The sequence below is a fragment of the Stenella coeruleoalba genome (genome assembly GCF_951394435.1).
Source record: "Stenella coeruleoalba genome assembly, chromosome: X".
Taxonomy (NCBI): domain Eukaryota; kingdom Metazoa; phylum Chordata; class Mammalia; order Artiodactyla; family Delphinidae; genus Stenella; species Stenella coeruleoalba.
Window position 1 is genome coordinate 41,391,196 of NC_137152.1, and position 16,638 is coordinate 41,407,833.

Consider the following 16,638-nt stretch of genomic DNA (forward strand, 5'->3'; position numbering starts at 1 on the left):
TACCAGGTAAACCCCATCAATGCCCTGGAACTTCCCCAATAACCAGGGCATTCAACACTTCCCAGATTTGGAGGCTCCTTCTGTCCCTAACAACTGGGATCAGAAGCCCTCAGGGGTTAGGCATGAGAAGGCTTGGATTCTGAGGGGTTGGCACCTAGTGGGCTCCAAGCAGGGATAAGGCCTCCAGTGAGGAGTTTGACATCATTAAATCCTACGAGGTAGGTAAATACTGTTAGCCCCATTTTACAGTTGAGGAAACAGGCACAGAAAGGTCAAATGACTTGCCCAGTGTCAAGCTAGTAAGTGATAAAAAAATGGGACTAGAACTGTCCCTAGAGCCTAGGCTCTGCTCCTAGCACCCAACCAAATCCTACCAACTTGTCAAGGTCCAGCTCAAATGTGACCTCCAGGAAGCCTGGAGCTGATCATCCTCTTCTCAAATTCAAAGCACCTATACATGATTCAGCTAACCACAGGAACTCATGAACCCACTAGCATCTCCTTAGTAGGAGGGTAGAGATCATGTCTGATTCAGTTCTGTATTCCTAGCATAGAGTCTGACAAAGAGGGTGTTCAGTATGTATTTGATGAACACAGGAAATGAATGAAAGCATTAATGAGTGAATGAGGGTGGTTTCACGTAACGGCCTGAATCCTGAGGTCTGGAATAACTATGCCCAGCGCCGGGGTGCTGTCATACTAAGCTCTCTTGGAATCAAATTCAGCCTAGGCTCCTTCTAAAATGGGTCTCCAATATCTTTATTATTTTGCAAACACACCCACATGCGCACATGTGGACACATATACACACATGTACATACCACACACAAGCAAAATGCAGGGGGCCCAAGGAATCCATGATTATGGGTGACGGGGTAAGGTCCAGGGTGGCAGAAGGGGGGATGGACAGATGGCCCTGTTCAGCTCAGTTCAGCTCAGCACCTCGTTCCAGAGGTCAGGATGCTCCCTGAAGCTCAGGAATTTTTGCTCCAGAACTAACATCACCTCTGTTCCTCTTCATGCTTGACAGCAGTGCCTAAATCCCATAACTATACCAAACAGGGACAGGAGGTAGGGAAAGGTTGGGAGCCAAATATCCAGAGATTGGGAGAGGCGTAACTTAGGGATCCAGACCGGGCAGGAGGGCAGAACTACTGCTACTGCTCATTGGGGTTGGGGTTGGCATCTGGGTACTTGGTGAGGTCGAAGGTCAGGACTTTGCTGATCACACAGTCCCCTTGCTGAAGGAGGAGGGAGAAAAAGAAAAATAAAATTGTAAGGAGAGAATTAAGAGGGGTCAAGTGCCCCAGGATTGTGGGGCCTCAAACCCTCCTCCCTACATACCTGCCCAAAGCCCAGGCAATGGTTCTCTGGGTATGAGAGGATGTGCTCAGTCCCATGTGCCTTTCCTGCCTATCTCTGCACTCTCCTCCTTTTCTCTGCTGTCTGGCTGCCTCTGCCTCGCCTTTCCACCTGTCCCCAAATGCAATGGCCCTGCCCAGCTGAGCTGGCTAAGCCTCCAGGGCAGGGCTCCAACAAGCCCAGATGGCCATTCAGGACCTGAGTCCCTATGCTCCCCCACCCCTGTGCCCCTCCACTGCAGCCTTCCCTTCCTGCCCTGGGAAGTCAGGCAGGGAGTGGGGCTGGCTCCTGAGCCAGGACCGCCCTACCTCGGGGTAGACTCCAATGAGGCTCTCAGCCTTGGTGTAGAACTCCTCCTTGAGAGAAATGACGATGGCCTGGAAGTTGCAAGTCGACTGCTCCTTGATGTAATTTGCTACCTGTGGGAGGGGCCATGGAGCACTTAGCAGGGCTGAAGCCCTAACACTCCCTGTCTTATCCAGTCAGAACCAGAGGCAGATGGGGTGGGGTACGGGGCGGAGGGTTGGGGGAAGAGAGGCTGAAAGGAGGCCACTGACTAGCACAGTGCGGATGACCCTGGGCCCAGCCTCCCAGGCACAGAGAAGAGGCTGCAGGAATGGCTAGGGCGCACTCAGGAGTTGTTCCCTGAAACCCAGCCCCGACCTGGGGGCCTCCCTCCCGGGCCCCACTTTCCTTGCACCCACCTTGCCAATGTTGGTGTTATCCAGGGCAGCATCTATCTCATCCAGGACGAAGAAGGGGGCTGGCTTGTAGCTGGGAGGGAACCAGTAGGTGAGCTGACACTGATGGGGGCAGGGGCAGGGCATGACAGCCCCAGAGCCCATCATACAGGCCAGCACCCCCTTCCATTTCTTCAGAGATTAAAAAACCCAGGTCTGAATGTTGCCTGAGCCCCTAAAGCCCAATATACCAACTGAGTCCTCCTTTGCATCCAGCCCTGCGCTCCAGGATCCCACAGAACAGAAGACATGATCCTCTCTGGAGCCTCCAGGTTGGCTGGGGAGATAAAGCTGTCCTAGGCTCTGGCCATACTGACCAAGCTACCTGGAGGTCTACCCCACCCACTCACACCATGTCTCCCTGCCTCTGCACATGCTGTACCCTCTGCCTTGGAATGCCTACTGGTCTCTCTGGCTAACTTCTACTTATCCTTTGCATTTCCTGCTCAAGTGTTGGCTGCCCTTGAAAGGCTTTCCCAGATTGGGTTGGTGGCTCTCCTCTGTGCATCCACCGCTCACACGCTCACCCGGTTACAACATTTAGCTCACTGTTTGTTTACACATCTGGCTTCCAGTAGACCATGAGCTCCTCGAAGACAAAAACCATGTCTGACTCATCTGTGTCCCTAATCCCCCAACAAGGTCTGGTACAGAGCAGCCCTCAAGAAATGCTCACTGAATGATGCTGTACAATCAAGCACTAAGTTGTGGGGGGGAGTCAGATTCAAGTACTGTTGGCATTCAGGAGGGGGAGGTCAGGGTATGCCACAGTGGTTGAAGCAGGCTTCCTAGAGGAACAGGAGGAAGAGAATGAGATGTGAAGGGGTGGAAGGTGATGGCCAAGCTAGATTTGCATGAAAAGGGCTTATGAGCCAGCAACCATGTAAGCAAAAGCCTGGAGGTGGGACTGAATACATGCAGGGGAAGGCATGCTGAGTGGATGAGGTTGGATTGGGAAGACAGGTCCAGGAAACCAAGGCCAGATATGCTGTAGTCGGTAGGGAAACAGGGATTCAATCCAGAGTCCACCAGATCATCTTCACCTCGGCATAACTTTGCATATCCTTGGACCCCAGAGCCTCCAGTGGCCTCAGTACAGTCCCCACCAACTGCCCTGGAGGGGCACAGCCATACCTGTGGATGGCAAAGAGCAGTGCCAGAGCTGCTACTGTTTTTTCCCCCCCTGACAAGTTGTCCATGGGCCGGAAGCGTTTGCCAGGAGCTACACAGTTGTAGTTGATGCCATCCAAGTAGGGCTCCTCAGGGTTCTCAGGGCCCAGGAATGCCTAGGGGGAAAGGAGATGGGTCAAGAGTCTGGGTCTAGATGGGGATGAGGACAGGAAGCCTAGAGGGAAGGGCAAATGAGGATGGGTAGGGGCTAGTTGGGTAAGGGGCTCCAGCCTACCTGGGCACTGCTGTTACGGGACAGGGCCTTGTAGATCTCATCAATGTTGGTGGCCACTGATTCAAAACAGGAATTGAAGCGGTCAAAGCGTTCCTTCTTGATCTGTTCAAATGCCTGTTTGGCCTTCTTGGCTCGCTTTCGGGCTGCCTCAAACTCTGCCACAAGGGAAAGACAGGTGACCCCTCAGTACCCAGGCTCTGCCAAGGCTGAGGACCATGCCCTGGCAAAAATGACCTACAACTGACAATCCACAGAGCAGGGACATCCCACATGAAGAGGAATGCCTGCGGAGGGGCCCAGGAAGACAGTTCCACGATCACCTGTATCCGGTGGGCCAGCCACATAGTGCAAAGGAAGAAACATGGGCTCGCAGCCACATAACATGGATTCTTCCCTGGGCTCTACCAGCAACGAGCTGTGTGACCTCAGGCAGGTCACTCATTCTCTCTAAACCTCAGCAGTTTTCTACTCTATAAAACAGGTGTGATAATCCCTACTGTTTAGGGCTCTTGGGAGTTTCGAGCAAGAAAGCACGTAAAAACAGGAGCTGTTGTGATGTATAACAGGCCCTTGCCATACCTCTAGCCTCCTGCCTTCATCTTAGAACCAAGAAGAAGAGGAAACCCTTACCGTCTGAGGTTTCCTGGAACTTGTCTCGGACACTTTCCAGCTTTTCCATGGCCTTCATGTTGGGGGCAGCAATACGCTGGAGCACACTCTGCTGCTCATTCAGCTTCTGCTGCAGTGTGTTCATCTCCTGCTTGATCTCCTCCTCGGCCTGGGCATCCTGCAAATCCCAGGCCCAGCAACATCAAGAAGGGCCAGGCCCCTACAGAGATACCTGATCCGGGCGGGGGCCTGGGGACCTACTCCCACGCAGAAGGCAGGTTCTTTTTCCCTAACCCTGCTCCTCTCATCAGGTCCTGCCAACAGTAACCATTCCCACCGTCCCTAGAAATTACAGGCTGACGTCGCTTTTCTCATCTCTAGCCCTTCCCCCAGGCCCTGTCAACCTCTCCATCTCTCAGGAGGAGCAGCTGGTGGTGCCCCTCTCTGGCTCTCAGCCCAGGCCATGAGCCAGCGCCATCCCAGGGTGACCTAGAGGCTCCCACACAGGCTGGTCTGGACTCCACTTACAGCTCTACAACGAATAAGGCAACTCACGTTTTCTGCTCAGATCACCACACCTGAGCAAATTCCATTTGAACTTGGTTTTAGGTCTTATGGATATTGTGATGCATGTCTGGGCTTGTGCCTTTCTGCCACTTTTAGTCAATAAATATTTACTGAATGCCTTCCAATGCCAGGCACTGGCCACTCATATCCTGTGAGTCATGGCTCCTGTGTTCATAGAGCTCATGGACTAACAGAGGAATGCATATAAGCAAACAATCAGAACATTGTATGGTGAATACCCAAACAATGATAAACAGATGGTGAAGGGTCAGCACACAAGAAGGGCACCTAACTCAGACACTGGGGCTAGGGAAGGCTTCCAGGAATATTTTTAAGCTCAGGCCCATAGGATGAATGGTGAGGACAGAGAGAAGGAACAGTCTTCTATGCAGACAGGAGTATCACATGCGAGACCAGGGTTTATTCATGGTTCATTCAAGGAAATCAAAGAAATTCAAAAAAGTAATCAACTTTAATGAACTTCAAAAGCCAAACAGGGGAATTCCCTGGCGGTCCAGTGGTTATGACTCAGCGCTTTCACTGCCCGGGCCCAGGTTCAATCCTCGATCAAGGAACTAAGACCCCACAAGCCACACAGCACAGCAGAAAAACAAAAAGGCCAAACAAATATGCAAAGGGCAATTCAACATGGCAACAGTAGCAACTGTGTGTGTGTGTGTGTGTGTGTGTGTGTGTGTGTGTGTGTGTGTAAGCACACACGTGCCTGTCCGCTAGGCAAAGAGACAAAGCTGGAGGCACATGAAGAAGCCCAATGATAACAGGCCTTTTAAGAAATTTGGACTTTATCCCAAGGGAGGTGAGGTACCACTGAATGATTTCAAGCACAGGAAGGACATGAATATATATATATATATATATATATATATATTTTAGAAAAGCCTTTCTGAACATCTCTCTCTATATATATGTATGGAGTGATTCGTGGATACAGTATAAAGGTACACAATAGAATGCTATCTTTTATCTAAGAGAGGAAATGTGAATAATTTACATACAAATATATTTGTATTTTAAAAATACAACAACAACAAAAAGATAATCCAAAAACTAAAATGGTCACACATACAGGAAGGGGGGTGAAGTTGGACAGGAAAGGAAGCTAAACTTCTCTTCACATACCTTGTATTATACTTATGGTTTCAGAATCAAATGAAGAATTTACATAATTATAAAACAAAATTAAACTGAATCAAAATGTGAAAGCCACTGGGTAAAAAAACTGTTGGGGAACAAGATACTGACAAGATGCCAAAGAATCACCCTAAAGATTCCTTATTACTTACAAAGGTAAAAGTGTATGCTTAGCACTGAGATCTGGCAATTGATACCTTAACTGAGGATCAAACCTACCATCATGAATAGTGGGATACCCTAACACTATGTGCCTCCTGGCATGATGCAATATAAAGTACATAGTGGGGAGTTCCCTGGCGGTCCAGTGATTAGGACTTGGTGCTTTCACTACCATGGCCTGGGTTCAACCTCTGCTCGGGGAACTAAGATTTGGCAAGCCACGCTGCACAGCTGGCGGGGAGGGGGAGCACACAGTGAAATATTTTTGCCAAAAAATTACTTAACCCAAATCTATCAAGCCTCTAAAATAGTTCAAACTTCCAATTCATAGGAAACACAAGGTTAGGTGGAACAAATTAAACAGAGTAATGAAAGGAAACTGACATATCCATAATGTACCCATAACATATCCTGTTCTTCGAGACAACATGTAGACTGTTCAAAAGACCGATGTTATGAAAAAAAGTGAGGGGACTGTTCCACATTAAAAGAAACTAACTAAATAAAAGAAACTAAAGAGACAGAACAACCAAAAGCAATGCATGAATTTGATTGGGTCACAGCTTAAAAAAAACAAACTACTACAAAAGACACTTTGTAACAACTAGGAAAATTTGAATATGGGTGGAATATTAGACATAAAATTATTAATTTTCTTAGGTATAAAATTGAACTGTGGTTATGGAGGAGAATCCCTTGCTCCAGCATGCTGAAGAATTTAGAGTTGAAGTCTACAACTTCCTTCAAAAGGTTCAGCAAAAACAAAAAAAGTGTGCAGTACAGAGGGAGGGAGAGAGTCGAGAGATAAGAGAGAAAGCAAACTGGGAAAATGTCCATTGGTCAATCTAAGGTGAAAGGCATATGGGTGTTCAACTGTACTATTCTTTCAGTTTTTCTTGTAGGTTTGAAAAGTTTCAAAATTAAACTTGGAAAAAATAAAGGAGAATAGTAAAAAGCAAAATCCTTTAAAAATTGAAAACTAAACAAAAGAAGTCTGACTATATATTAGCTGGTTAAACACTCAGAAGATTCTTTCAAATCACTTTAAAACATAGGAACACGACTATCCATGCTCAATGAGCCATTAGCTTAATGAGCCATTAGCATCAAGGAAATCTTAAATAGCATTCAATAATTGAATTGTTACTAATAATATCTTATTATGAGTTTCTACATATATGATAGGCTAAAGTAAATATACTATTGAATACTTGCTAGAAACCAGATTTTTAGCAAGAATAATTGGAAACTCAAACATAAAATCAATGTTAAACTGTGAAAATTACAATTTCAATTGGAAGTATCAATATGAACTCATGATACATTTTTCCCTCAAATAAAAAATGCATTTTGTAGCCCAGTCTACTGAAAAGTTCTAGAAGCACCGAGCAACCAAGCAGTCATGAACATTCCAGTGTCCAGATGGTAGTTGCTAAATAATAGCATTCCCTACTAAAAGAAGTCAGAGCTTCTCAGAGAAATGGCTAATTCCAGATCTGGGGTGGGAAACGTAAAGGATGAGCCTGGACATACCAGAAAGCAAGGAAGATATCAAAGACTACAAGAGGGGACTTCCCTGGTGGTCCAGTGGTTAAGAATCTGCCTTCCAATACGGGGGGGGCGGGTTCAATCCCTGGTCAGGGAACTAAGATCTCACATGCCACGCGGCACAGCCAAAAAAAAAAAAAAAAAGACTACAAGAGTTGTGTCAAAATTATTCAGAAGCCAACTTGAACGAGTTCCCACTGGCCGAAGATACAACACTTTTATGCAATGAGAAGGATAATAACCACAAGAGTGCAACACATCAAATGTGTTTAAATCCTTAAGTTCATAATAACATGAAAACAACTCAGTGGACAAATCTTGAGAATGCCAAAGAAACAACTCATTATTTTATAAACTGGTAAGTAAAGGGAAAGAATCAAGCCATATATCCTGCCTTTCCTATACAAACTACCTCAGGGTAACCAAATAATTGACGGAGGAAATCTCTTTACAGTATTCCAGCTAATAAAGAAATGATAGAATAAGATGACCATTTTGCAACCCCTGACAAATTATGTAATGGATCTAGGCAATAATCATCATGGCTGCAAGCCACACAAAAAGAGCCAATGACCAGACATTATAAACCTCCTGATGGAAGTAATGACGTCATATGAAGTAGTCTTGACCAAAATAAACCCCAAAACTTGAATCTAATCAAACCTCTAGATCTGAGCTGTCCAATACAGTGGTCACAAGCCACATGTTACTACTGAGCATGAAAAATGCAGCTGGTGTGACTGAGGAACTAAAGTTTTAATTTTACTGAATGCTAGCTAATTTAAATTTAAAAACTGATACTCAATTCAGTTACTACAAAACTTCTAAGTATATTTGGAACAACTTGGGTATGTGGTTCTCCTTTTTCAATTGTAAATTTTAGGATATCTAAATACAGATCAAGTATTTCTGAGTAAAATTTAGCATCCAAATTGAGATGTGCTGGAAGCTTAAAATAGATAATGAATTTTGAAGACTTAGTACAGAGATGGTTAAATTTCTCATCAATAATTTTTATACTGTTTACACATTGAAATGATCATTCTTTTGGATATACTCGGTTAAACAAAATATAGTATTAAACTAAATTTCATGTTTTAAAAGTTACACATGTGGGCGATACTGTATCTCTATTGAACAACACTAATCTACATCTAACTACCCACTTACAGGAACTATGGGGGACAGCAGAACTTATTTTTTTTGCTTTGTTCTGGGGGAACATTTTAAAAACCACAGGATACAATCAACAAAGTACAGAATGTAGAAAATCCTTCAGGAGAAATGAGCGAATTTCTTCAACAACAGTAAATATTGCAGAGAAAAATAAAAACAGACAGAGGGGGAACTTTTGGATTAAATGAGACTTAGGAGACATCATCAACCAATCACTATATCAATCATCTATCTCTCTTTCATCTTACTTGACTCCCAGTTCAAGCAAGCAAACTGTGAGTGTGTGTGTATAACAACCAGGGAAATGTGAATACTAATCATAATATTATTATTAAGGAATTATATAATAATATATAACTCCAATGTTAAGTAATTGGGTTTTTTGTATGATAATGATTCTAAATATTTTTAAGAATTTTCTCTTATAGAGATACATTCTGAAATATTTACAAATGAAATGACATGGTGGCCAGAATTTTTTAAATAACCTGGGGGTGGGAAGGGGAGGATGGAGTGTGGGGGGGGGGTGCATATGAAACAAGTTTGGCCATGAGTTGCTAACTGCTAAAACTGGTGATGGCCACATGAGACAGCACTGTACTATTTTGCTTCTGCATATGAAATTTTCCATAATAAAAAATCTAATAAGAACAATAGCAAAACTCAACTTGAAGTGGCTCCCTCTGGCCAAGAATGGGACAATTTGAATATCAAAAAGAAAAATGACTCCAAATAGACTGAAACATACCAAAAGACATTTAAACACTTAAGTTTATAATAAATATAAATTAGAAACCTCACTGGTCACTAACTTTAAAGGTTACAAAGATAACCAACTCATTCTGAAAGCTGGTAAATAAAGGCAAAGAATTAAGTATTTATTCTACCTTTTCTGTACTAACTGAATTTCAAGGGAACTAAACAGTTGATGTGAGAAAGTTCTTTTTTAGAAATCAAATTAATAAATGTAGGAGGAATGAAAGAATCAGAAAATTACCATTTTGCAGCCCTTAATAGATGTAGGCAATGATCGTTCATTAATAGCTGCTAAAACCAGCTGTGAAAGGCTGATAGGGAACTTTATAAGATTGATGGGGCTAACAACACCTGAACATGGTGATCATGATTGTTTTTCCTTTTTTAACTTTACATTACGTAAATTTTTAAACATTCACAGAAATGCAGAGAATAATACAATGAACCCCACGTACCCAGCTTCAATAATTATCAACTCATGGCCAATACTCTGCCATCTATACCCAATTTCTTTCTATATTCAACTATTTTAAACCAAATCTCAAATGTTTCATCCATAAATACTTCAGTATGTACCTCTAAAACAGGGTTTCTGCATCTCAGCACTAATGATATTTTGAGCCAAATAATTTGTTGTTGTGGGGGCTGTCCTTTGTGCACTGTAGGATGTTTAGCAGCATCCCTGTTGTCTACCCACTGGATACTGGTAGCAACCTCTGCCCCAGTTGCGACAACTAGCTGTGACAAGAGTATCTCCAGACATTACCAAATGTCCCCTGGGGAGGCAAAATCTACCCCACCCATTGAGAACCACTGTTGTAAAAGGTAAGGACATTTTAAAAATAAAACCACAATACCATTATCACCTAAAGATATTAACAGCAATTCCTGAACATCATAAACTATCTGGTCAGTGTTCAAATCATCCCAATTGTGTTAACATAAAAATTTTTTTACAGGTTTTTTTCAAAGCAGGTTCCAAATAAGGTGCCCACATTACAATTGGCTGATACGTCTCTTAAATCTCATTTAATCTATAAATTCCCCTGCCTCTCTTTTCTTTGCAATGGATTCAAGGGAAGGCCACACATTGTAATTGGTTGATTTGTCTCATAAGCCTATAAAAGTTCTCCCTTTCTGTTCATTTCTTTCTTCCCATTTATTTATGGAAGAGACCAGGTCTTTTGTCCTTTAGAGTTTCCCACAGTCTAGATTTAGTTAACTGCATCCCTGTGCTTTTACTTAACATGTTCCTCTGGCACCAGTGTTTCATATAATTGGTGGACATAAAAGCTTAATCAGATCCTTGTTTGAGTTTTTGGCAAGAATATTTCATAGGTAGTGTTGAGCATTCATCAATCTTACCATTACAAAGACAGAGAGAACTGACATTCAGTGTCTACTGATGCGATGCAAAAGGAAGTTCATGAGTACATGGTACCACTTATGATATATTCTTGCCAAAAATAAAAAATGAATCTGAATCCAATCGAACCACAGATTTAACTACCAGTTTATAGGAAACACAAGGATGGAAGAACATGTTAAAAAACATCATGGGACACAATCAGCCAAATTCAGAGTATAGAAAATTGTACAAGACCAATGACCCAGTTTCTTCCATAAATAGCAAGAAAAAAATAAAAAGGGATAAAAAAATGTTATAGACCATAAGAGACCAACTTTAACACATGGACCTCACTTGAATCCTGATTTAAACACAGAAATTTTTTTTTTTTTTTTTTTTGCGGTATGCGGGCCTCTCACTGTTGTGGCCTCTCCCGTTGCGGAGCACAGCCTCCGGACGCGCAGGCTCAGCGGCCATGGCTCACGGGCCCAGCCGCTCCGCGGCATGTGGGATCTTCCCGGACTGGGGCACGAACCCGTGTCCCCTGCGTCGGCAGGCGGACTCTCAACCACTGCACCACCAGGGAAGCCCAGAAAAAATATTTTTAAAAAAGATATTTATGGGACATTCATGGAAATCTAAACATTTATTGAATATCAGGTGACATTACAGAGTTAGTGCTAATTTTTTGGTATAATATCATGGTTACATTTTTTAAAAAGGAGTCCTAGAGATATATACTGAGGTAATTATGAATGGAATATCTAGAATTTGATTTAAAATGTGCCAATCAGGAGGGGGAAGGGTATAAAAAACAGGATTGACCATATGTTGCTAATTATTGAAGCTGGATGATGGGTACCTGGGGTTCATTGTATCATTCTCTCTACTTCTGTATCTGTTTGAAATTTTCCATAATAAAAAAGTTAAAAAAAAAAAAATCAAGTCCCCCTGCCTGGCTATAAGGAAAGACTGGAAAGCATCAGAAACTATTTAGAAGGCTCCTACAGTAGTCCATGTGAGTGGTGAAAGCAGCCTGAACTACAGAGACAGTGGAAACAGAGAAAAGTAGAATTCAGTAGATATCTGGAAGGTAGAATTGACAGGGCTTGGTAATTCACTGAATATGCAAAGTGAGAGAGAGAGTTAAGGACAAGGCTCAGATTTCTGGTTTGAACCTGGGGCTGGCACTGAAGAGAAGAGGCCGATTTGGGGAGGAAGGCTGGGGTTTGAGGTACCTGTGGGCCCTAGCACAGAGATGGCAGCTGAAGCCAGGGGAGTAGAGGAGACACCCAGGATGAGAGCACGCCAAATGAGAAGGAAAGGATGCCTGGGACAGAGCCCTGAGGAACCCCCGAGGTCTATCTGTTCACTGTACAGGAGCCTGTTCTCCGTGTATCTGGGCTGAGATGTGTACACAGGTGGAAGGGGAAGACTGGCAACAGGCAGGGATGGGGGCAGCTGGGGGTGGAGGCGGAAGATGTGCCTGTGTCTGTGTGTGCATATTGGGGGAAGCCATGGATCACAACTCCACCCTGCCCCGCCTTGCCAGCTCGCCCCTCTTTCCAGACATGGTCTGTCTCCACAGGGCCCCCAGATGAGCTGACCCTCTCTCTGGACAGCTGGGAGGATGTACCCACTCCCCGAGGCTGAGCCTCACCTTCAGATCCTCACACAGGTCGCCGTAGTCAATCTCGATGAGGGCCTCTCGTGCATAGATATTGGAAGTTCGTTGGGAGCCACTCACTGAATCCTCCCCCTGGGAGCTACCCTGCAATGGCGAGAGGGAGAGTCAAATGGGCCCGAATGGCCATAAGAGCACTTGCTCCTCTAGAGGGGGCTGAGGGGCTCCTTTGCAGCCTTCGATGTCTTTGAGAAGCACCTTGCTAGAAAGTACTTGTGGCAAAAGGAAAAGCAGCTCTGACAGCAGAAAGATCTGAGTTCAAAATTGGGCTCTACCGCTGACTAACCGTGTGACCCTGGGCAAGCCATGCTGTTGCTTGAATCCTCATTTAAACACACAAACCCTCATCTGTAACACAGGACGATGCCTGCCTGGCAGGGCTGTGCTTAGGATTAGGAGTAATTATATCACATGCTACCATGATGCCTGGCACACTGCCAGTGTTCAAAATATTTTGCTGAATTAAATGGAAATGCTATTTGGGAAGAAAGGAGGGAGAAAGACATGTGGGACTGAAATACATGTTCAGGTCAAAGACAAGATATCTGCAAACCTCCTCTCAGTTAACATTCCCACCCCCTTGCTACCAAGCTTCACTTCCAGTGGATAAAATGCCTTGGCTCTTCTATTGGCTGGTGTCCCTCCCTTTCCCATAACTAAGCTTCATCACCTCTGTATTGCTGATGTCCCTTACCCAACTCTCTCTTGGCCAACCTCCCTCACTGCAGCTAAGTTACCATCCCTCAGGTCCCTCAATTCCACCTTCCTTTGCTCTTGGCTAATGTCCCTCAATTCCCACTCCTACCAGTATCCATCACCTGCTGGAACTATCTTAGCTCAAGTCCCTAAGGTTAATGAATGACTTCCTCTTCTCCTGGCTTACCTCCCTCACCACCTACTGACATGCAGCCCTACCCCCAACAACTTCCCTCTCACACCAAGGCTATTACCTTTCACCTCACCTGCCTTCACAGCCTCACCCTGCCTCATCTCCCCTGCATCCCTCTTTTTGTCTCTCACCACCTGCAACCACCATCCTTTTCTCTCTCTCACCTGCCCTCCCTAGCCACCTTCATCCCCCATTCCTGGTTATGTTATTCACAGCCCACACCCACCACCAGCCTTAATACTCACCTCTTCCTGACTAATATCGTCCATGGTGCCCTTAGACAGTGGCAACTTGATGTCCTGCATCTTGCAGGCCTGTAGCAGGTTGTGGCGGTCACTGCGTTTCTGTTCAAGCTTGGTCTCAATGGCTGTCACCTCCTTCTGTAAATGGGTCATTTCCCTAAGAAGATCCAAGGAGATAGGTGAGACCCAAATCCAGCAAGCTGCCCATACTACGTACTTCCCCCAGGCCCAGGCCTGAACCCACTCACTTGTTGGCGCCCCCCAGTTTCTTACGAATCTCCTCCATCTCATGGTTCTTGTCATTCACCTCTGACTTCTTGGCCAGGTGCTGATTCTTCAGGTCTTGTAGCTGGGCCATGGTCTCATCTATGATCTTCATGTGTCTTTGCTCCTCCTGGTCCCAGCACGGTGAACAGGACAAGAAGTGAAGGCTTTCCCCAGCTCACCTTGGGATCTTCTCCCATTGTCCCCACCCTTTCCACCAGACAGTTTGCTGGAATCTGTCTTCAATGAGCTCTGCTTTTACAAACCCCATCACCCCTCTGAGTTCTTTTACCTTCTTCCAAATTATTTTGTTGACCTCCCCTTACCCCAATATACAAGTTGCCTGCTGTAGAAAACTTCAAAGTATAGGAAAAGTATGAAGTAGGAGGAAAATAAGAAATTACTTGTAATCCCACCAGCCAGAGAGAATCAATTAACATTTAGCCTATTTCCCCTCAGCATTACTTATGGACAGGTCTACATAGTTGAGACTAGATTGTAATTAAAAGTCTATATTCTGACTTAATGTTATTTAAGCATCTTTTCCACACCAAGACTACTGTCATGAGCAATAACATCAATGTTTTTAAAACACCCACAAAAACAATACTGTGTACTTTCCATGAGTACATATATATGAATGCAAAAGTATTTAAGTAGGGCTTCCCTGGTGGTGCAGTGGTTGAGAGTCTGCCTGCCGATGCAGGGGACACGGGTTCGTGCCCCGGTCCGGGAAGATCCCACATGCCACGGAGCGGCTGAGCCCGTGAGCCATGGCCGCTGAGCCTGCGCGTCCGGAGCCTGTGCTCCGCAACGGGAGAGGCCACAACAGTGAGAGGCCCGCATACCACAAAAAAAAAAAAAATTAAAAAAAAAAAAGTATTTAAGTAAATGCCTATAAGGTCTGGAAGAATACACCCTACGTGAGATTAGCCCCAGGAAGAGTAAGGGGACTGGGATTGAGAGTGGTCAGTCAAAGGGGACTGTCATCTTACCTATTATGTTCTGATTTTTTTTTAAAGGAGAATGTTTTCATTTTGATCTGAAAGTCACAGAAGGGGACATATCTGCAACTTCCTCTCAAATGGCTCATAAGAAATAATATACAGGGCTTCCCTGGTGGCACAGTGGTTAAGAGTCCGCCTGCCAACGCAAGGCACACGGGTTCAAGCCCTGGTCCGGGAAGATCCCACATGCCGCAGAGCAACTAAGCCCATGTGCCACAACTACTGAGCCTGTGCTCTAGAGCCCAGGAGCCACAACTACTGAGCCCGTGTGCCACAACTACTGAAGCCTGCTCGCCTAGAGCCTGTGCTTCACACCAAGAGAAGCCACCACAATGAGAAGCCCACGCACCGCAACGAAGAGCAGCCCCTGCTTGCCACAACTAGAGAAAGCCCATGTGCAGCAATGAAGACCCAAAGCAGCCAAAATATTAAAAAAATAATACTAATAATTTTTTAAAAATTAAAAAATAAACAACCTGGGGGACCTCCCTGGTGGTGCAGTGGATAAGACTCCACACTCCCAATGCAGGGGGCCTGGGTTCAATCCCTGTTCAGGGAACTAGATACTACACGCATGCCGCAACTAAGTTTGCATGCCAGAACTAAGGAGCCCGCCTGCTGCAACTAAGACCCGGCACAACCAAATAAATAAATAAATAAATAACAAAACAAAAAACAAAAACATCAACCTATGTGCCAGCATTTTGGATTTCCTCATGTATTACTGAGGAGAAATGTATTCTGAAGACTCTCAATGCATGGTGCCATATGGCCTAAGAATGCTGGTTTTGTGCATCATGGCCAGTATCCTTTTTTAAAAAAAAAAAAATCTTGGGTGATGTGATAGGAAACAAATTACACATAATTGTTTTAATTTGCATTCCTTTGATTTCTACTAAGGCTAAATTATATATACGTGTTTATGGGTTATTTGAATCTCTTCTTGAACTGTTTGTGCCACTTACTCATTTTTTCTCCCTATTTAGGTCTTGGTGTTTTTCTTATTTAGAAGAGGGCTTTATAAAGTATGGATATTATCTCTTCCAATTTTTCCTCTTAGCTTTTAGTTTAGTTTTTCATGGTCTCCTTCCTTACCTTTTTGAGCTTTTCTATCTCATTTTCATCTTTTTTCACTGTCTGCTCCCACATGTGTACTTTATCCTGGTCCTCCTTCAGTTGGTTCTTTTCAAAATCCAATTGGATGCCCAAGCGAGTCTTCTGATTCTCGAACTCCAAACTGTGGGGAGAAAGGAGAACTAGGCCTAGGGCACAGGGACACAGTTACTGCTGAATTTTAGTCACCACTCAGCTCATCCACATAAAACTGTCCCCTGAAGTTACAGAACTAAGTTCCTTGGCCTCGCTTTGTAGATATGGCACAAGGCAGAGGAGATTGGGCCAAACTCCATGAATCCTCCTTTAAACACTGGAGCCTCCATTCTGAGTTCCTAGAAGGAGGCACAAAAAGGTCCACCTGAACCCACCAGCTATGATAATTCCTATTTATTAAGCTTCTATGTAATTTACATACATTACCTCTAATCCTCTAATGAACAGCTCCACAAGAAGGCATTATTATCCTAATTTTACAAATGAGGAAACTTGGGCCAAGAGGTAAAAGACCTTGCCCAAGGCCACAGAGCTGGCAAAGTGAGATTAGATCCCAGGTGTAAACACCAAAATCTGGGTTTCTTCTCCTGGCATCCTTGCAATATAATGTGGTGGGA

General features: G+C 44.4%; 1 protein-coding gene across 1 annotated transcript in view; it reads right to left on the reverse strand.

Annotated features, from left to right (window-relative positions):
• Positions 1-751: 751 nt before the first annotated feature.
• SMC1A (structural maintenance of chromosomes 1A) overlaps positions 752-16,638 on the reverse strand; it is a 32,266-nt gene continuing 16,379 nt past the window's right edge. The window contains exons 16-25 of the mRNA XM_079911611.1: positions 16,007-16,148; positions 13,889-14,034; positions 13,644-13,797; positions 12,486-12,596; positions 4,138-4,294; positions 3,508-3,662; positions 3,237-3,388; positions 2,067-2,136; positions 1,671-1,781; positions 752-1,241 (exon numbers count right to left, since the gene is read on the reverse strand). Coding sequence (XP_079767737.1) covers positions 1,158-1,241; positions 1,671-1,781; positions 2,067-2,136; positions 3,237-3,388; positions 3,508-3,662; positions 4,138-4,294; positions 12,486-12,596; positions 13,644-13,797; positions 13,889-14,034; positions 16,007-16,148 — 1,282 coding nt within the window. The 3' untranslated portion in view covers positions 752-1,157. The remainder of the gene's footprint in view (positions 1,242-1,670; positions 1,782-2,066; positions 2,137-3,236; positions 3,389-3,507; positions 3,663-4,137; positions 4,295-12,485; positions 12,597-13,643; positions 13,798-13,888; positions 14,035-16,006; positions 16,149-16,638) is intronic.